At 44.7% G+C, this 21,430-nt stretch overlaps 2 protein-coding genes across 7 annotated transcripts in view; one reads left to right on the plus strand and one right to left on the minus strand.

The window, feature by feature from the left end:
- WDR19 (WD repeat domain 19) overlaps window positions 1-7,006 on the plus strand; it is a 73,786-nt gene extending 66,780 nt beyond the window's left edge. The window contains exon 37 of one of the 2 annotated variants that reach the window (XM_028506675.2): window positions 6,705-7,006. The gene's annotated coding sequence lies outside the window, so the exon portion shown is untranslated. Of the gene's footprint in view, window positions 1-6,446; window positions 6,683-6,704 lie in introns of those variants that run through there. The other variant, XM_036019844.1, reaches the window with a different exon arrangement.
- A 919-nt stretch (window positions 7,007-7,925) lies between these two features.
- RFC1 (replication factor C subunit 1) overlaps window positions 7,926-21,430 on the minus strand; it is a 63,273-nt gene continuing 49,768 nt past the window's right edge. For 3 of the 5 annotated variants that reach the window (XM_036019845.1, XM_036019847.1, XM_036019846.1), the window contains exons 15-25: window positions 20,812-20,926; window positions 19,429-19,520; window positions 19,094-19,231; window positions 18,864-18,959; window positions 18,646-18,744; window positions 17,011-17,165; window positions 16,767-16,884; window positions 15,211-15,356; window positions 12,426-12,639; window positions 11,106-11,297; window positions 7,926-9,734 (exon numbers count right to left, since the gene is read on the minus strand). In XM_036019845.1, coding sequence (XP_035875738.1) covers window positions 9,651-9,734; window positions 11,106-11,297; window positions 12,426-12,639; window positions 15,211-15,356; window positions 16,767-16,884; window positions 17,011-17,165; window positions 18,646-18,744; window positions 18,864-18,959; window positions 19,094-19,231; window positions 19,429-19,520; window positions 20,812-20,926 — 1,449 coding nt within the window. In that variant the 3' untranslated portion in view covers window positions 7,926-9,650. The remainder of the gene's footprint in view (window positions 9,735-11,105; window positions 11,298-12,425; window positions 12,640-15,210; window positions 15,357-16,766; window positions 16,885-17,010; window positions 17,166-18,645; window positions 18,745-18,863; window positions 18,960-19,093; window positions 19,232-19,428; window positions 19,521-20,811; window positions 20,927-21,430) is intronic. The other 2 variants (XM_036019848.1, XM_028506953.2) reach the window with 1 other exon arrangement.

A 21,430-nucleotide genomic window follows, 5' to 3' on the forward strand; every position in this document is an offset into this window, starting at 1 on the left:
TTAAAACACCCAGAAACACACACAGTCCTTCCTTCCCCCCTTTGCCCAGTCTGGGGTACCGTATCTCAGGAAAAGAAATGGAAGTCCGTGGCTCAGGCAGCCCCTGGTTCTTCCCAGTAATCCGTCTCAGCTGGTAGGCCTTCCTTAGTTCCTGGCACCATCAGCTGTGTCGCCGGGATCTCTGTTTAAGCCGGGTGGTGGTTCCCCCTTCTAAAGCTGCGGGGCTCTCTTACATGTCCACAGCCATGTGGTTCTCCTTTCTATTCCCACAGCCAAGTGCTCCTCTCTGCACAGTGGCCGTGGGAGTCCCCACTCTGCCAAAACCACATGGTTCTACCTTCTATAGCTGCCACATCTCTGTTTAAATCACCGCGCCAATCCTTCTCTGCAGCCCCATTTCTGACTCCTCCCATAATTGGCTACACTTGCCAGCACTCTCATATCCTTCCAGCTTTACTGGGCTGCCTTAGTGAGTCTGGGCAGGCGTGGCCCCATGTCTTGGAGCCAGTCTTCTCCAAGCTCCCATGCAGGTGCTGTAACTCGGGGGACCTGCCCCCCAGTTGTCTTGGTGGGGAAGTTACTTCCATCCCCCTGGTTCAAAGCATGGCCACAGCTATTTAACATATCTATGTAATCAACTAAAGGTTATAGATGTGTTAAATTACCACACCAGAGATTTAACTGCAAAGCTGTTGCTATGCAAAACAGCTCTCAATGGCCCTGCTCCAATTGTCCCTTCCCCCAACCCACACCTGTGCAGGGGGTGGGGGGTTAGGACATCCTAGTATTTCCTGAACACCTTCAGTTCTGGACCCCATTCCAAATCACTATTTGCCACCCCCCCCCCCTTGGCTGCACCCTGTTACATTGTGATGCTGTATGTGGGAAAGAGGTCCGAGAGGGAACAATGGTGCTTGCTCAGCTCTCTGCCGGATTTCAGTCACTTCCCCTGCTTCCCACAAGCAAAACGGGCCCTTCTGGTGCTGATTCCCATTTGGGTGGGTTTGTGTTATGCTCTAGGACCATGTGGGTCTCTCCAACAAACTCTCTTGAGAGGCTGGGAGCTTCTCAACAGGTGTTTTCAATGAGCAGTTTGAGGCTTTATTTCCCTGCACTGAAGCTCTGGGCCATGCGGTCTCTCTTGTTCCCCATTTGATCCTCCCGGTTTGCCTGCGTGCGAATGTGGGACCGCCCACTCCACTAGCTGCTACCTTGCCACAAGTCCTCTCCGCCCGCCTGCACATCTCCACCCCCCTTACTGGTCTGGATGAATGTTTCTTCTTTAACTCCTTGGTTGTCAGACTTCCATACAGTTCAATTTTCTGTCAGTTCTGGTTGTTTTTTGTTTTTAAATTGTTGTCCTTCTTTTGGTTGTGCAAGGAGGCACAGTGTGTCTACCTACGCCTCCATCTTGGCGGGAAGTCTCTTAACCGTCTTGTGCATTTGTGTTATCAGTTGCAATGTGTCTTCCTCACTCCTGAGTTTGATTCCTCTTTCTTGGCGAGTCTGGCTAAAGGTTTGTCTATTTTGTTTAGAAAAAAACAAACAAACCAGCTCTTGGTCCCACTGATCTTTTTTAGTCTTTCATTTATTTCTGCTCTAATAATTACCTTCTACTAACTTTGGACTTAGCTTTTTCTTCTTTTTCTGGTTTCTCAGGATGTCAAATTGGGTTGCGATCTTGTTTCTAAATGTAGGCATTTATCATGGATTTTTCCTTTGGACCTGCTTATGCTACATTTACCATAAATTTGGGTATGTTTTATTTCCATATTCATTTGTCTCCAGGTATTTTTTATTTTTTTGATTTGGATTTCGACCCATTGGTTTGTTCAGTGACATTTTGTTGAGTCACAGTTGTGAGTTTTCCAGTTATCCCTTCAGCTGCTCTGTGTCTTTTGCTCAGAGAATTTAGTCCATTTAAAATAATTACTGATAGGTATGGACTTACTGCTATTTTGCCAATTTTTTTCTGGCTGTTTGGTAATTCCTCTGTGCCTTCCTTCTCTTGCTCTCTCCCTTCGTGATTTGATATTCTGTAGTTGTATCATTGGATTCATCCCTCAATGTTTTGTGTTATCTGCTATAGGTTTTGCTTTGTGAATACCATGAGCCTTACATGAAACATTGTACAGGTCCATTTTTAGTAAGAACTGAAGTTCAAATGCCTTCTAAAGTTCTACATTTCTACTCTCTCCACACATTTTTTGTTTTGTTTTCACAATTTACATCTTTTTATCATATGGTGTATTTTATAATAAATTAGTGTAGTTGTAGTTCCTTTTACTACTTTTGTCTTTTAAGCTTCATAAATTTGTAAGTGATTAACTCATCACCATTACATTAGGTTATTCTGAATTGATGTATTTACTTTCACCATTGAGATTTACATTCTCCTAAGTTTTCCTGTTAATTTGTGCCCTTTTAATTTTAGCTATAAGAAATCTTTTTTTTTTCAATCCTCACCAGAGGACATGGTTATTGATTTTAGAGAGTGAGTAACAGAGGGGGGAAACAGAAAGGGAGAGAAACATCAATCAATTGCCTCTTGCATGTGCCCCTAATGCAGACTGAAACCACAACCTAGGTATATGCCTTGACCAGGAATTGAACTTGCAACCCTTTGGTGTACTGGATGATGCTCCAACCAACTGAGCCACATAGGCCCGGGCTTTTTTTTTTTTTTTTTTTTTTAATCTTTACTGGAGGATATGATTTTATTGACTTTAGAGAGAGGCAAGAGGGGGACAGAGACATTGATCAGCTGCCTCCCACATGCACCCCAACAAGGAACTGAACCCACAACCTAGGTATGTGCCCTGACCAGAAATCAGACCCACACCTGTTGGTGTATGGGATGATGCTCCAACCGACTGAGCCACCCAGCCAGGGCAAGAAGTCCTTTTAATATTTCTTGTAAGGCTGGGGATGAACTCCTTTAGCTTTTCCTCATCTGGAAGACTCTTTTCACCTTCAATTGTGGAGTATAGCTTTGCCAGTTAAAGAGTATCCTTTGTCATTTTTTTCTTTCAGCACTTTGAATGTATCATGGTGCTTTTCTGGCCTGCAAAGTTTCTGCTGAAAATCAGCTAAGTCTTATGTAGCACCCTTGTATTTCTTCTGCTGCTTTAAGATTCTCCCTTGCCTTTAATTTTTGGCAGCCCAGTCACATCATGTGTTGGTGTGGACCTCTTTCCGTTCCTTTTGTTGGGAACTGAGTTCCTGGGTCTGGATGTCTGTTCCTTCCCCAGGGTAGGGGTGTTTTCGGCCATTATTTCTTCAAATAAGTTTTCTGCCCATTTCTGTTTAGTCTTCTTTGGGGCCCCTGCAATGCAAATACTGTCTGGCTTGATGTTATCCCCAAAGTCCCTTAAGCAGTGACGTTTTCTTCTTCTTTTGCTGTTCTGACTGAACGAGTCCCACTGCCCTTAGAGTGTGCTGGTGCTTTCTTCTCCTTCACCTGGTCTCTGATGCTGGACCTCCCTGCCGCATTTTCCAGCTCAGTCATTGTACTCCTCACGTCTAATTTGTTAGCTACTTTCATGTATTTTCTTTGTTGAAATTCTCACTTAGCTCACGCATTTTTCTCCTGAATCGGTGAGCATCTTTATGACAATTTAACTTTTTATCAGTTAAATCACTTATTTCCACTTGAAGCTATTTTTCTGTGGGTTTATCTTGTTCTTTCACTTGAAACATATTTGTTTTCATTTTCCTTGACTCTGTGTTGGTGCCTGTGCCTTAGAGAAAACAGCCACCCCTGCCAGTTGCGGAGTGCTCTCATGCAGGGAGTGAGCCTCATCCAGGCCTGCCCTAGCTCTCGGTCCTCTCTCAAACCTTTGTGATTGTCTAAGTGGCCTTCCTTGTTCCTGGGGCTCCCGGTGGCTGAGGGTATGCCAAGACCTGTCAGGACCTGCATACAGGCTGATTCAAAGCTGGGGCCTCAGGCCACAGCGATTAAGATAAGCATTTCTCACGGTGCCTCTGTGTTGAGCCCAAAGGGGGATGGCAGGTTAAGAACATGTTCTCTGTTACAGTCCAGGGGGACTTATGAAAGTAAACCGTGCCATTTTAAAGGGTGTCCCCTGGAAAGCAGCAGCAGAAACCAAAGCATCCAATCTGTAAACAAGCTCCTTTCTCAGATACCAGAGACCATGGTCATGGCAGGGGGAGAGAGTATGTAGATGGTACTTGCCAGCCTCCAGCCTCTGGGTGTCACAGCCACCAACCAGCAGTGACCGCGGTACGCTGTGGATGGCTTGTTGAAACACGAGAAAAACATACACAGAGACAACCAGGTCCTGTGGGGAAGTAGGAGCAGAACAGCCACTCTCTCTAGTGGGGAGCACCATGGCCACCCTCCCTAGGGGAGAGCACCCCTAAGGGAGAGCGCCCCATTCTCCTGCCCGAGCAGGCTTTTATTGGTTCGTTTCCGTAAGAATTCGGGTAAAGCTCATTACTCATTGCTAGGAAGTAAGGACCAAACAATAGATAACAAGGAAGTCTGAGGGCCTATTTTGAGTCAGGGTCAGATAGCTAAGAGCTGTAAAAACTTTAAGGAACTTACTTCTTCCTTGGACCCTCATCATTTAATTGAGAGCATTCTAGACAAAGGTTTCACAGGAATTTACATGTTCTTTCATAGGCCTGATCACTGGGGGAACCCGCCCTTTCCAGCACAGAGTTGCACCACCCTCTGTCATTGTTTCAGGCTTAGGTGGAGCAAGGGAAGTAAGGCAGCCGAGAGATTAGATTTTCTCTCAGACAATGAGGACTCAGGCTATGTCAAAGCTGAGAGGTGAGGGTCCATCACCCCCTTTTGCTGTAGTCTCCAAAGTCCTTCCTTGGGGGCCTCCCATGTGATCGTGCCTGCGTTAGGTCGTTCCCCCCTTGGGGAATCTTACCCGTCATTGGCTAACCGACCAAGCATTGGGGGCCAGTTATGGATGAAGAAGCAGAAGCAGTGCTCCTGCCAGGGAGATAAGCTTTTGTCTCCTTGCTGGCTTATGGTTACAAGGTCGTTCCCTCAGCCTTAGCCTTGGCGGGGGTTACAGCTTCTGATACTAGGCAGGGTGGTTCCCAACATCTGGGGAGTATTGGCCCCTAGATGTATGTTAAATGACAAGCCTACTTCTTAGGCTGTATCTTTTAAGCTAAGCCAATAGGCCTCTTTCACAGGAAGATGATGGATTTCAGTCTGCTGCGTCTGTGCTGGGCCCTGGGGTTTCAGCCTCGGTAGGTTCATGCAATCCCACTTAGAACTGGTTTTCATTGGTGTTAAGACCAACTGGCTTTCAAAGCTAGATGTTTTAGGGGCCCCTCTCTTTGGTAGAAGTCTTAAAACTTGATGTACCAGCTGTGGGGCCCAAGTTCTCAGGGAGAAGCTGTGAATTGTGGGGCAGTTTGCCAGGGGTGGGGTCTTTGGCAAGACTCTCAGCTTCTCTTGCCCATTGCAACGTGGGTGTTTTCCTCACTCACCTTATGTATAGGCATCACTTGCTAGATCCTGTATTCCTTTCAGAGGGAGCTGTTCTTTTTGTAGCTATAGATTCGCTGTGTCTCTGTGAGAAAGTAGTTCTGGAGCCTTCTATGTTGCCATCTGGACCCACAATCTACCCTCACAAGCCTGGTTTAGCTGGGTCTTCTATTCAGGCGGGGGCTCACAAGGCTGCAGTTGGTTGGAGGTGTAACCTCACCTGAGGCTCAGTCTTCATCCAGCCTGTTTGTTGGCAGAATTGTATTCTTTCTGGTCAGAGGACTGAGGCCCCAAGCTCCTAGATGCAGCCCTCAGCTTTCGATACATGGTGCTCCCTATAACACGGAACTGCGCTTCTTCAAGTCTGGCAGGCCTGTCAAGTTCAAGGATTTGCATGAAGATTTTGGAGCAGTCCCCTTCCCAGGACACTCTCCTTCACCTTTCAGTGTGTCCAGCACTGTGACTCTTCAAGCTAATAAAACTGACTTCACTGTTTAAAGTTTAGCTGTTTCACACAATGGACTTGCCCTCAGCTGAAAAGCCTTATAAAGACCTTACCCGGTCGAGTTTTCTTTCAAGGGTTGTCACCTTTCCAATAGTCTACATACTTTTTGGTTGCTCTAGTTAGTTATAACTGAGTACAAAATACTACCTGTGGGAGGATTAATTTGCAACTCTGCCACTTCCAAAAGTAGAGCCTTGTGTTTTTTAATCATCTATGTAGACTCTCTGGAGTCTACACTTGCGTGAAATTAAAACTTTAGACCATGGTATCATAGCTACGTGCAGACATGCCTCAGTGCATGATTAGGCATGACTTTTTGCAAGAGTCGCTACAAGTATTTTATTATACAATGAGTATTGGTTGAAGCTACTGCTCCTTTTAGACTCAAAAATCATTTCATTAAAGTTTTTTCTCTACAGATTACTAGGCACTTACCTTGCATTTTCTCACTGTCACTATTCCCAGTAAGGTAACTACTGTCAGCCTCACTTTATAACAGGATTCAACGGCTTGCCCACACAGTTTTTGTCAGTCACAAGGCCAAGGCTGAAATGCAATGTTGATCACTGACTGAAGATTTCTAACGTGAATGCAGGGATGACCCAGCTCCATGTTCCATGAAGGAGCAAAAAAATTTCTGTAGTGTGCTGGGCTTTATTACTAGATGCCAGTTGTTATTTGAAAGCCCTCTAAAAGCATGTGGGTTTATCTGGTTCTTTCTAGATATGTTCCTGAGACAGCATCTACCATAGGCGCCTGTGCTCATGCCCTGGTGGATGTAGAGCTGGTCCTTCCTGGACACAGAGGGAAAAGCAAAGGTGACCTGTCCAGGTTGCCACTTTCACCTTCCACAGAGTGACAAAATGGTAACATGTAACATTGCTGTTTATTACACCTTGTATATTTCCTTTTCATATTATATGCTCTGCACTGTTAATAGTATCCTATGACATAACTGTAAATATTTGGTTTTTGATAACTTTTATATTTTGAAATATGTCCTCTAAATAAAATTGCTAACTAGATATTTGTAATGTTTTTCTGGATTTGGAGACAGAAAGGAAGGCAACTTTGAAGTAATTAGTGTAGATCGGGCACTTACAAGTTTGAAATGAGAAGTTTACACAAATCAAGGCTAGTCAGTGCAATCAGTCCTTAAATAAAAACACCAAAAATCACTAAAATCAAATATTTGACAGAATATGCGCTATCATATGAGAATATGACACTATCAGCTTATAGTCGCCATCTAGTCCTGCACTGTTGCCCTGCACACTACGCTATTCCTGTTGCCGATTCAGTCATTTGACCCCCCACAAGGCATGCCTCACTCAGAGTCCGCCCCCAGCGGTTAGCGCGTGCACTACCCATGTCACACGCCTTGTGAGGTTCCAACCAACATACATTTTCTGCGCGTGTCCTTGCCATCCAAGACCAATGTAACCGAAGTGTAAGCAGCTAACAGAAATGAGCAATGTGGCCTAACTCTGCATGTTTCTGATGATATGATTTTGCAACATGGCCACCAGCATCATGAGCACTGCAGAGGTGCCTACAAGCCTCGGGGAGAATCCAAGTATCCACATGCACGATGTAGCCAGCCTGTTCTCTTCTTTCCTCCCTAAGGCTAGCTGGAGCATCGGCCAGAGGCCCTGGCCTTCCTCAGTGGTATGAGTCACTATCAACAAACCCACCCTTAGTCTCCTTGTTTTCCACGATCACTACAGGGGTGTTACACGCATATAGGATTATGAGCTACAGGCACTGGGGATCTGTGAGTGGAAGAAGTACACAGAATGATGCACTCCTTGTTCATGAACCACCAAAATTTAACAAGACAAAAGATACAGTATTTTGTTATAGATTACAAAACGGCCAACATTCAGTGCATCTCCAAAAAAGCCAGTGTGCAGTTTTATGCTGCAAAATGACGGATAGCATCTAGTGGCTCCAACAAGGATTTACTGGTTGGCCCAACAAATACACAGTCCCAATACAGACCCCTCAGACTCACGTCCAGACTTGCGTGCACCCACCAACTGCTACCCAGCACTCACCTCAGTCACACCCCTCGTGGCCACAGGGGCTTCCAAGAGGACTCAGACCCATTCTGTCGTCTTTTCAAGAGCATATTTACAGTCTAACTCTAAAAGTTATTTATCTTATACACAAATTATGCCAATCATGTGTAGAGCACTTATAATTAAAAACGTAACATGTGAAGGAGACTCTTGTTCTGACTGCAAGGACATTACAGCCCCTTTCCTGGGGAACGCATAGCCAAGTATATCTGAAAGCAGTGGCAACAGGAGAAAGTGTGCAAGAAACTCATGCTCATCCCACTGGCGAGGGGAGGCAGCCGTCAGCGGGGGCCATCGTCATTCACTGGGGCGGGAGTTCCAGGCCAGGCTTTAACACGGAGGGAGAGTGGCTTGGAGACCAAAGGCTGAAGGCAACGGTCTGTTCCCATAATGAACTTAATCTACATGAGAGACATTTTTCACATGATAAAGACACTCTAAGTGCATGTCTCACCTTCCAAACAAGACTCTCGGTTCCTTAGAGGCAGGAATTATTATCCTGATTTCAAGTTCATTTTAGCACATTCCTCTGAGAGCATTTACCAACAAGATTAAAAAACAGCTAGACACCTGAATTCCATACTAGTTCCACAGCCCCAGGGCCGCTCCGCAGGTGCAGTTAAAATCTAAAGTTCCAACAGGGTCTGTGGAACCCATCCCAGGACAGAACCAGACTTCTCGGGACAGAGTAAACAAGAGCCAGCATTCACCTTGCCCACAGCCAGAGAGAGACTAAGTGTCTGACCCAGTGAGTGCACGCCCCCTGGCTTGAGCCTGATGGGCTGAGACGCTGGAAAGATGAGAATGACTGGCCACGGTTTCGCAGCCGCCCACGCCCTCCAGTGACAGCGAAGAGGCCTCACCGTGAAATGCCCTCCACAGCAGGGACGGGGTCAGCACTCACAGCCGTGATGCAGCTGGACATCCAGAGTTCTGACTCTTCCACTGCCTAAGTTACGTTTCCCACTACCGGTTAGTCATAAAATTAACTTTTTCTGTCCAATCATTTGCAAATTAATAAGGAAAGCCATGTACCAATATAGTATTTTACTGTACCAGTATAGTATTTTACTATAGTATTTTACTTTAAGATGACAATCTTAAGAATTTGTACATGTATCATATGAAACATTTTTATTCCTAATTTATATTTTGCAAGATATCTGGCAATGTGCAAAGAATACCCAGTTCTAGGTGGTGATTGTTTTGTATTATGGTTTATTTACAAAATCTCACCACATAATAGTAACTAGCTTTAAAAAAATCAGCATTGGGCCTATAAAGGCTGTTAGGATACACTGTTAAGCTTACAAAAGTCGCCTTAGTACCGCTGTTCTTGGGCACATCGCAGCACAATCGAGTTAGGCTGACGGGGCCAACGGAGGACCCGGGCAGTCCGACCAACCTCTATGAGAGGCGTACATTCACCTACTGGTTATATCCTGCTAGCAGTGCCACCATTTACTTATAATGGGACCCCACTCGGCTGCCCCACTCGCTTTCCTTTGGAAAAACAAGGCATCCTCTAGACCAGCCAGACTGGTCAACAGGGTGAGTACAAAGTGACTGTCAGTAGTAAAAAATGGTTTCATTTCTTTGCACTTCTTCCTTTTCGTTTTCTGGACTCATCTTTTTCTGATTTTGAAGGCTTTGAAGCTTTTGTCTTTTTCTGTTGGGAGGAAAAGATGCACAAAATAGTTAATGGCTGTGTTTATGAGTAAATGAAAAAGGTTCATCTACATACTTTCAAGAAACAATTGTGCTATTTGTAGCCTTGAAAAGTTAGCAGTAAAAACGAAAAAGCTATTTAGAATCTAGAACCAAGATATGTTCCTTACGTATGCAGTTTCTTGGATTTAAAACAAAGGCTGCCCTGGCTGGCGTAGCTCAGTGGATTGAGCGCGGGCTGGGAACCAAAGTGTCCCAGGTTCGATTCCCAGCCAGGGTACATGCCTGGGTTGCAGGCCATAACCCCCAGCAACCGCACATTGATGTCTCTCTCTCTCTCTCTCTCTCTCTCTCTCTCCCCCTCCGTTCCCTCCCTAAAAATAAAATAAATAAAATCTTTTAAAAAAATAAATAAATAAATAAAAAATAAAAAATAAAATAAAACAAAGGCATATTTAGGAAAGATGAGCAAGACAATTTACAAGCAGGGTAAGACTTTCTGTTTCCAATTCAAGGGTGGAAGCACATTCAGTGTGAGGAGAGGGGGAAACAGCCTCTTAGGGGCACAGAGACCGAACAGGGAGGGCTGCACTGCTGAAGGCCACTAGTCCCGCACGTACAAAACAAAAGTGAGGGGCAAGGCCCTGGCAGGGGGCTCAGTTGGCTGCAGCGTCATCTCGACAAGCCAAGGTTGTGGGTTCAATCCCTGGTGAGGGCACACAGCAGACTCAACCAATGAATGCATAAATGGTTGGAACAGCAAATTGATGTCCCTCTCACGCTCTGTCTCCCTTTCTCTTAAAAAAATCCATGTGAAAAAAGTGAGGGGCAAGAATGATACTCTCACAAGAGAGGAGAATACACACTGCATTCCTCTGCCTCAGCCAACGGCAAACAGCAGGCTGATACTGTAAGTGATTTTAACCTGTCCTAGCGAAAGACAAGGGTGTTTTGCTCTAGAAAACTTCTACGGGCAGTTCAGTGGCTGCAGCAAAACACAACAGAAGGGAGAAGTGGTTTCACTGAAAACGCTTGTCCTGGTTGTGCTGTGAAAATGTGTGCCTGTGTATAAAGCACAAACCAATGATCAAATAAATAAAAATCGTACTTTTCTAACAGTACATGTCCATCAATACGATTTCTTGCTGTCTGGCTCTCCCACCATTGTATGAAGCTAACTGTTTATAAAAATGAAATCTATTATCTTCTTCACCGTCAACTGTGACAAACAAAAATACTGGAAAGTATCTTCACAGCTTTACTTAGTAATAAACAGGCTCTCTGAATAATTTCTGAAGACAAATTATACACAAGAAAAGATAAACTATTTTGAGGGAGTATCACAGCTTTTCCTCTCTGTAGCTTAAAACACAACCTTGATCATAGCATCAGTCTCCATAGAGTCTTGATCCTTCTCGTCAGACTGCGAGTCGTCTTCGGGTAACTCTTCGCTGTATTCGGAGTCCAGCGCCGGGCCTGTGCTGTGCCTGGGTGTCTTCACTGCCTGAAGTGAGTACGGGGTCAGGTGGACCTCCTTATTATAAGCCCTGGTAAAGGCTGCTTTCACCTAAAGAAAAGAAACGGAGGGAGTTTTTAGGAAGATCCGAGTGCCAAAGAATCCCTTTGAACTCTGCAGGCCTAAAGGCTTTGAAAGACCCTAGAAGCCCCTTGAAATTATTTGTAAAATAATTATGCATTACACGTAAGCGTGTGCGTATGTGTACTCCTATGTATAAAGGCATTTTTCTATGGAGAAGTTCCATATTTTTAATGATATGCTTAATAGAGTCCATGACTTAAAATGATAAAAATCAGTATTGGAAACTGTAAGTTAGCAGACAAGAAAAAGTCACTTTCAGTCATCATTTTTACCTATTCAATGTTCTGCAGTTCTAAGTGACAGGCAAAGTCAATAATCAATACATTTTTTTAAAAAGGCACACAGTAAGGCACAAGTTAAAGCCTGCAATTACCACAAAACAACTTTACTCATGGTGGTTACTTCAACACACTAAGTAACCTGAAAAGCTTTAACATCGAGCTTCTAAAAACTGCATGGTTAGCTCATGAATTCCAACTGTAGACATCTCTTGTGAGAAATCACACAGAACCACTGCATCAGGTCAAAACACTGGAGAAGGCAAGCCTTCTGAAACAGCACCAAGTAAACAGGCACAAGTGTGAGCTATTACATTATCACATGCTCACGTTATTTCACTTGAGATTGTTCCTGCTCGTTATATAGAGAAAGTAGGGGATACACTATCCCATAACAAACGGTCCAGCTGGAATGCTGAGCCCACAGATTAGGCAGACTAAATGTAAAAATCCTCAGCCAGTAAACACTTCTTTCTTCTCCTAATGCATTACTACCACCTCATGTTACTTCACCTGGCTCATCTCACCCTTATTTATAAGGGTTACATTTATGTTTTGTTCATAAGCTTTTTGCATCTTGCTTTTCTACTCAGCATAAAGCGAAGATAAATATACAAAATGTAAAGTCAAATCCAGAAGTCTTGTCTTAATACTGTACTCAAACAGCATTTGGAAAGCATAGACTATAAAAGATAAAAAAAACTCTGAAGGAAAAAAACCTAAAACCTTTTTAAAGCATGTAAGCATCTCTAAAACACTCCCAGTGCAAACCTGGTAATTACACAGTGAGGGAAAACCAATGGGTTACACAAGTTACCTTGGAATCCAGCTTGGAGAAGGGACTAGGCTTGCCTCCCCAGCTGCTAATTTCCATGATATTCTCAAAGTCTTCTTTCATCAAATAATATGCATCCATAAGAGCAACAACATCCTGTATTCCTTCTACCCCGTGTGAGGTCAAGGGCCGTACAAGTGCATCCCTTATATGTGACAGATAATCCATATTTACAGTTCTTTTGCTGGAGTAAGTTCTTAAACCAAAGCAAAAGAGACACACCTGTAGTCAATGGCAAACTACTACCAATTCAAGTCACATTGTGCGTTATCAACAACTAATCACATGGAGTTCAATCACTTTTAATAATGCTTTTTAACAAATGCATTTAATAATGGAATGCCTACTATTCAACAGCTGGTGGAGAGAAGGCTTAGTGCTACCCCACCAGGGTGACGTGCAAACTCCAATGTGCTCAAGAGGGTTTTCTATTTACCTGGATCAGAGTATGCAAAACACAAATGCAGGTTCTGCTTCCGCCCTACTCCTAAGGCCCAGGCGACAACAGTGTCTCTGCTCCTACTTCTTGTGGCCCAAGATCTCTCCCAGCCCCAGACACTGAAAGCATCGGTGAAAGGCAGCGAGATTTCCAGCCCAAAGTGCCCTGACACCTGCTGGTGGGGTCTGCAACGCCCTTCCGTCTCTGGACTGCAACATACAAAATTCTACAGGAACATGCTTCCCTCACAGTTCCTAATGCTGTTGTTCTTCAATGTTTAGTTCTAGAGCAGGGTTTCCCCGAATGTTAAAAAACAAAAAAAAAAAAAAGAAAAAAAATCCTGCAGAGTAAGTTCCTGCAGAGTCACAAGGTGGCGTGACCCACACACTGGCCAGGGAGAGACTTAGGGAAACAGCCTATGATCAGCTGCAACTAGAATGTTATCGAAATGGCTGTTTTTCTTTCTCCTTACATGCTGTCACTTAAAGACAGAAAACAGCTGAACAAGTACCTCCAATGCCACCACCCTAAATCTTTCCAACCCAGCTGCTGCCTCCATCTGCAAACCAGGCAATGGACATGCACGTGTACTTCACACAAGAGGCCCAAAAGCTGCTGGTTTCAGAGCCCACAATGAAATCAGAAAGGATGGGATGATGAACACAGTGCACAGATGACGTGTTGTAAAACTGTGCACCTGAACCCATATAATTTAATCAGTGTCACCCCAATAAAATAAATTAAAATAAATGAAAGGAAAGGAAAAGTCCTTTTAGGAGTTACCTATGGGTCCTGCTCCTGCCCTCAGGTAACTGAACGTCTGACTCACAAGAACCCACATAGTTCTACTGGAAACCTAGAACCTTGCCCCACAGTGGTTTTGTTAACGAGCAAAGATTCAAACAGCGCTCCTATGTCCAAGTCGCCCCTTCCCCACGCTCCCCACGCTCACAGTGCCAGCACTTGAACACAAGCATGAGCTGTGAGCCACAGTGCCCAAGACAGTCACGAAAGTTTCCCCAAATTATTCTTGTAATCTGTTACATAATTGTTACCTTCGCAGACTCGCATAACAGCAAATCGAGAAAAATCTAAAGGTATTACCTAAATTAAGGGTTCTTTTCCTCAGAAATGGTTATCACTTCCCCTGAAGTTATACTTGTACATTGGTGCATTTGGGGGGAGACAGAGATCAAAGCTTTCAGATTCTCAAAGGCATCTAATGATGACCCCCGAAAAGTTAAGAGTAATAAAATCACACTTTTCCATGTTAAAGGTAAAGAGAAACCTGGCCTATAAAAGTCCAGTGACTTAATCAGGGTTTAAAAGTTAAGTAGGAACCTTTTAATTTACTTTAACAGTTGAGACACCCGCTGCAGATGCCCTTAGTGATGGCAGTGTCCTGTGCGTGAGTCCCTAGAAACCCCTGTCCAGCAACGCCACATGCTCGGCCAGCGAGCCTCAGTGCCTACCACCCGAAGGTTCAGTGCAGTGGGGGACGGGGGCAGACGTAACACAGGACGGCCACGGAACAACGTGCAAGTCCAGCGCTTGACACCTACGTGAGCACAGCAAGAGCAGCAAAGGGGAGACCCCTGAGGCAGAGAGATGAAGGACCCTTAAAAGCAGTGGGCAGCAGGAAGAAAGCCGAGAGGCAGGCCCAGAACCTGACCGGCGAGAACAGCAGGGAAGCAAGGCCGCTCCGGCAGTGTTCCATGGTCAGAAATAAAACCCCTGACGCTGACTTACTATCTGTATGGAGGCACATTTTCTAAGTTTCTAAACTTTAACAAAAGCATACCAAATCACAGGAAGTCTGAACATCCTTACTTAAACGTCTCCCAGCACACTGGTTTCCAATCATCTGAGTCTCCACTCCGGTTACAAGCCCAACTGCATGCCCTCTCCCGGACGGCGAGGGCCGTTTACTGCTAGGACGGGCAACAGCCAGTCCGCTATTTACACAGTTCCTTTTCCAATTCAGTTACTATGAAGCGAAGATCTTTTGTGTGCCCACTAGTAACAGGCACGGTCACAATAACCAGAAATAATACCACTACCTCAGACATGCATAGTTTTAAATTTATCTTAGAGGCATGACACATCTACCCCCCGGCTTTACTCTTCCAAAGTAGCCTGTTAAGTGATAAATATGAGGGTCATAGTGATTCTGGATAATAAAACGCAGTCTCACGAGATAAAAAGAACTTATCAGGATCATTTATCTAGTTGGCAATAGAATCAAACTACAATGACTCATTTGGCTAATGCCCTCCTTCCTGGGTGAAGGCTAAACCCACCACCCGACAATGGAGCGACACCACCTACCGGAGGCTCATGTGCAGCGCGAGGTCCTGGACGAGGCGGTCGTGCTTGCCCGTGGACGAGTGCTTGCCCAGCCAGCTGGGGAAGGAGGGGAACTGGCTCAGGGAGCCCCTCATCAGCTCTCCGGGGAGAACGCTGGCGTAAATGGCCTGAAAGGATCAAGGGCAGTCCACAACTTAAACTCTGTGCAAAGCAGCCTCCTCAGCAGCAGTGGGCTTCCAAACGGTCTCTGGAAAACGCAGCCTGCCAGCCGGCGCCCTGAACCCGGGGCAGTCGGGCCCTGGCCCTCCGTCTGGGATCTGTGGGCATGGGAAATCTCCCAGGGAAAACATCTTGCCGTCTGGCCCTGGGAGAGGTCGGCTTGCCAACTGAGCTTCCTGAACCAAGGGACCTCGACACTCCAGCCACCCCGTGGAGGACACTGTTTCGGAGATCAGAGAAGCGTGACTGTCTCCGGCACAGGCTGTCGACAGCACAGGCGAGTGGAGCACAGAAGGTCTGCCTGTCTCAGCACCGAGTGAATCCACGCCTGAGGACAGCACAGGGGGTGTCGCTGGGCATCTCCAGCCCCGGGGCTTTCGCTTTTTTAAAGGCTGGAGTTATACATAAATCTTGTGTCCTGCTTTATTCTAATAATTAAGTTTTTCATATTAGCTAATCTTTAAAAGCAACTGTAAAGGTGGCATAGTGTTCTAATCAAGAGAATCTGCCACAAGTCATCACTCTCCTGTTGCTGGACATGGAGATTCTGTCCCATTTTTGCCACTGGAGCTAATGACTTGGGGAGTATTTTTTGTATATTAAGCTTTTCTGTGTTTAAAATTATTTTTAAGACAAATTCTCAAAAGCACAATTACTAATTTAAAAAATTAACACTTTTAAAACATGAGAAAGAATTCTTTATATCCAGAATGAGCCTTTGTTTTTGTTTTTTTTTCAAACAACGTGGGGGTAAGATTAAGAGAAGAGCAGGCCGCCAAAAGTCCCCTGTTTATTACTCAGGCCGATGATGCTGCAGAAATACATAAAACTCAAACAGGAACAAATACTCTGAATTATGAATGTTTACAAAAGTCTACTTTGAGTAAAAGACATCAACTGAAACCAAGTACCCAATTCAAAGCTGCCTCTTTGGCAAGAAGGAAGAAAATCAGAATCCATGTGTCAGACAGTGGCTGCTGACCTGCCCTGGCTGCATTTCTTCAAGGAAAAGTTACTTAGGAATCATCTGGGAGCCAAGAATGACAAAAAAGACATAGATTCTTAAGGTAAAACACAGGAAATGAAACTTCTGACTCACATCTTAGTTATAGCCAAAATGTAATGTTCCTATTTCCATAGGTCCACTTACATAAAAACACCATAAACCACTGAAAAGTGGGGCCAAATCAACAAAAAGACAACAGTGACCACAGAGTGTTTTAATCTGTAGCAGACTGTGTGTTTGCCGTAAAGGCAGTAGGGTTTATCCGGTATTTTAAATAATTACAGGAGCCAGAAGCTACTTTGCCCTCCCCACCTAAAGCAGAGCCTGCACTTTGGGGGAGCACTGCGCTCACCTGTGTGGGCAGAAGGCTCCAGTTCTGCTGGCTCCGGATCCGCCGGTCCACCAGGTCGCCGTCACATATGCTATCGGCCGCCCGGCTTAAAAGCATCAGGTGCTTCTTCATGTCCCCCCTGCGGGATGAAGACCGGCCTGCATCACGGCCCTGCCCACACTCTGCAGCCCGCCCCCTCAGTCCTCCGGCCGGCGCAGCGCCCAGAGGGCACTGACTCCGCCCCGCGCCGGCTCTGAACACTCACCCCGCAGCTACAGGCTTCACGTGTACGTAGTTCTCCTGGACAAAGAGGGGCGCTATCGAATAGTCATGGAAAAAGAGATCTGACTTGTCCACGAGCGACATGTGAGCGGTCTCCTCTCCAGCTGCGAACACTTTCCGGGCAACATCGAATGGGCCCTAACGAGACAGAGGGACGCCCCTAGTGGAAGGGCCAGCACCCACATGCTGACCCAACCAGACGCTGGCCAAGACGTGCGGCGACAGGAATGCACAGGCATGGCCAGCAGGAACTCAAAGCAGCACGGTCTGGGAGACAGCTGGTGGCTTACCCCAAAACTAAACAGACGCTTAACCTTACTGTCCACTAGCCGTGCTCCTTGTTCTGTGCCCACGTGAATTAAAAACGCACATCACACACACACACACACACAAACCCTGCACGTGGATGTTTAGCTGCTTTACTCTCGATTGCCAAACCTTGGAAGTTGGCCTTCGGCAGGTGAGTGAATAATCTGTGGCGCACCCAATGGAATACTATTCAGCACCAAAAAGAAATGACCTATCAAGCCATGAAAAAATACGGAGGCAAGTTAAAATACATACTGCTAAGTGAAAGAAGCCACTCTGAAAAGGCTCCACAGTATGATTCCAACGAGATAACGTTTCCAAAAAGGTGAAACCGTGGAGACAGTAAAAGGCTGGTGCTTGCCAGGAGTGAGGGGGGAGAGGTGAGGAAGCAGAGTGCAGAGGATTTTTAGTAAGCTGCAAGGGCAGACACGTGTGTTTACACATTTGTCACACCCACAAAAGGCATGCCACGACGGACTCTGGGCAGCAGCATCGTATCAGAGCAGGTCACCGTAGCAGCGAATGGTGGGTGCTGGCAGTGCGGAAGGTTGGATGTGTGTGGGGACAGGACGCATATGGAGAATCCCTGTACCTTCTCAGTTTGGCTGTGAATCGAAAATGGCTCTAAAATGTACTAACTCTTTTTAAAAAAGAGACAGTAAAAACACTGCTTAACTATGATAAATTCTGACTAGTGACTAGGTGAACCAGAACAAAGAGATAACTGATAAGACCTCTAGTTTCGGGGAGGTTATTAAACTACAAACCATTAAGAACAGATTATTTGGAACAGATGCAAAACCACTGAAAACATGAATGAAACCCATATATATCAGGGATTTTGAAGAAGCCCTTTTATAATTATTGAAGCATGCATAATTTAAAACTTCCCTTTCTCAAAACTAACAATATACCTGGACAGTCCTTGAAAAAATTCCATTTGAATTAGAAACACTTTTAGCAGCTGTCTGTAACTCTTATTATAAATATACAGCCCTGGCCAAAGTGGCTCAGTTGGTTGGAGCGTTGTCCCATAACTGAAAGGTCACTGGTTCAATTCCCAGTCAGGGCACATGCCTGGGCTGCAGGTTTGACACCATGTTGGGGCATATATGGAAGGCAACCGATCAATGTTTCTCTCTCTCCCCGACCCCCAGCCAATCCCCCACTCACCCCCCTTCATTTCAGAAAGCAACGAAAAAACATCCTCAAGTGAGGATACAAAATAAATAAATACCCACAGGTTCCATAGGTGTGTCAAGGAACTACAGCACAAGAACTAACTAATAAAGGGAAATCCATTCGTTACCAGTTTGACATCCTTCTTGGCTCTGTGGGAATCGGCCTTGGCCTGGTCGTAGGTGAGGGCCTTACTCTGCGCGCACCACATGCTCAGGTTGTGTAAGACCTAGGGGACCACAGACAAGGCTCTGTCAGTGGGACATAACCACCACTCTCCCTCCCCAAAAGGCTGAAGGCATTAATTCAAACAATTATCCACTGTCACGTAATACATATTTAGCTTACCTGTCTGATATCTTGATTGGCTCCCAAAATTATTTCATTCATAGCTGGAGGGGGAATCTTCAAACCCTCTTTAAACGCAATAGACAACATAGCAGCCTGAAAGGAGAATCTTCAATGATTTTTTTAACTTATATAATCAGATATTTTAAAAATATTTTCAGGTACTTTTAAAACTGACCCTTCAATAAATAGAATAATGTGATGGGGGAAAAAAATTCCCAACACCATACCTTAATTTGTTCAACCCGAGGTCTTTGAAAACGAAGATCAAAACAATGATGAACCAAAGAGCGAATCTTGGGATGATTTCTGTCATTGCACATGCAAATAATGGGAATTTTTGTATGTTTTATCAGACCAATTAATTCCTACAAGGCAAATTTGCAACACAAAAATAATTATTTAAAAAACAAAATACCACACAATGCATACAGTCTCAGTTTTAAAAACTTCCTTGGCAACATGGCTTAACTGCCATAGATATCACAGCATAACTAGTTCTTTATATTTTGGGGGAACAACAGAACAAAACAGTAAAACCGCCAAACGACACTGCTTCCACTACCTGAATGCCTCCCCGGTCCTCACTGCCCGCCATGCCGTCCACTTCGTCCATGATGAGGGCGTGTCTCGTGCTTCCCGAAGGGGCCGCTCCGCCTGATGACAAGCAGCATGATGAGACAAAAACACAGTAACTGTTGTTCCAACACGGCTCTTTATAAACATTCACATAACACACTGTAAACTAGTAACGACACATTCACAACTTGAAAGGTCCAAGACACACAGCAAGGAGAGTGTCCTTCCACCCTGGCCACCGAGGGTACCGGTTTCCCTCTCCAGAGGTCAAGAATGTAAACAGACTCCTGGGTATCCTCTCAGAGATATTGTAGCCACGTTAAAAATACGTCTGCATAAAAACATTCTCCTAGGTTGGGTCATTTAATATATCTTTGCGATCTGTTCCTTACCTGTGGATATAGAACACCTCATTTTTCAAGGCTTTTCAATAATGTTCTATCCTACACATGTATCATAATTCACTCAATCTCTATCAATAAAATATGAAGATACATTCGACCTTTCCTTATTATAAATCGCACTACATGAACATCCATGCACGTGTCATTTTGCATATATACAAGTATTAACAATGAACCTGGGAGCTAGAATTTCTGCGTTAGAGGGTACATGTAACTTGACCTCAAGAAGTACTGCCAGACTGCCCTGCAGAGCTGTACCAAGCTTCGCCCACCAGCCACATACTGCAGTGACACTTCCCGAGCAAATTCTTTTTAACGATGACTTTCTACCATTGAAAGTACCGAGAATTCAGGCAACCGTGCAATAGACCACAGGTTCCCAATGCTCAGTCTGCAATGTGGGCCTCTACCTGTCCCCATAAGCTCTGGCCATACCAGAGCACTGGCCCACTGGCCATGACCTTCAATAGTGCGGTATTTCCCACTGTCTTCGCCTCCCCTACCACTCTTATCTGAAATAAGCCCTTCCACCCACAGGTGAGTCCCCTTCTCATCCTTCAGGGCCCTGGGAGCAAATGCCACCCTCTTCCTGGCAGTTTTCCCCAATGGCCCAACCAGAATCCCTTCCTCATCTGCAGGCCTCGGCCACCGCACTCATCAGGCTGTACTGCAGTTGCTGATTTTTTCTTCCCTCTTCACAGCATTCGCCTGTGAATCTGCTAAAAGCGTACGCAAAATACATAAATATGTCCATGTATGCATTTTTATCACATTCTCAGAAATTTCTAACACCTGAAAAAAAGGTCCTCTATGAAAGTTGCATCAGAGGCTTTTCTTAGTCTCTCCTTAGCCCCCCCGATACATACAGCAGGGTGGCCAGTGCACAGCAGTGGCAGTTAAACATGGAAACGGACTTGTTTTTCTTACATAATCCCCCCAAAAAACCAGTTCAAACAGTCACATACTTGAATAAAAGCCTTTGATGCTGGTATTGCTCAGTGACTCAGCAACAATCTCCTTCAAACTGTTCTTACTCCGAGTATCACTTGCATTCAGTTCCACGTAGCTATATCCCAATTCCTAATCAAAATATTAGGAACCATCACTATCACAATGTAAATTATTAACTCCTCTTCCCCCCCACCAAAAAAAGAAAGAGGGTAGAAAAATCACATAAAGAACCATGGGTAAAAAGATAAAGTAGGATAATAACAGACAATGAAATTAACTATAGCATGCCTCACAACCAAGAGACTTTTAAAATATAATCATACACACCACACACACACAAGCACACAAGTTTGGCTGATATATCACTAACTTGGGAGAACATATTTGAACAAGCAATTTTACTATTTGTTGCTTGAAGTCCTAGAAAGAATTAACTGTAACCAGCCCAAGATTTCAATATCAGATGTAAAATTAATCTATTATAATTCTTGACTTCAAGATAAATAATAAAGTCAAGTCATTCTTTGTCAAATTATCCCTATATACAATCATCCTCTCAAATTATGAAAAATCAAGTTATTCTGGTTTATTTCCCAAAGTTGACCATCTTAATCATAAAGTATTAAAAAATGC

Source organism: Phyllostomus discolor, chromosome 1 (assembly GCF_004126475.2).
Source record: "Phyllostomus discolor isolate MPI-MPIP mPhyDis1 chromosome 1, mPhyDis1.pri.v3, whole genome shotgun sequence".
Taxonomy (NCBI): domain Eukaryota; kingdom Metazoa; phylum Chordata; class Mammalia; order Chiroptera; family Phyllostomidae; genus Phyllostomus; species Phyllostomus discolor.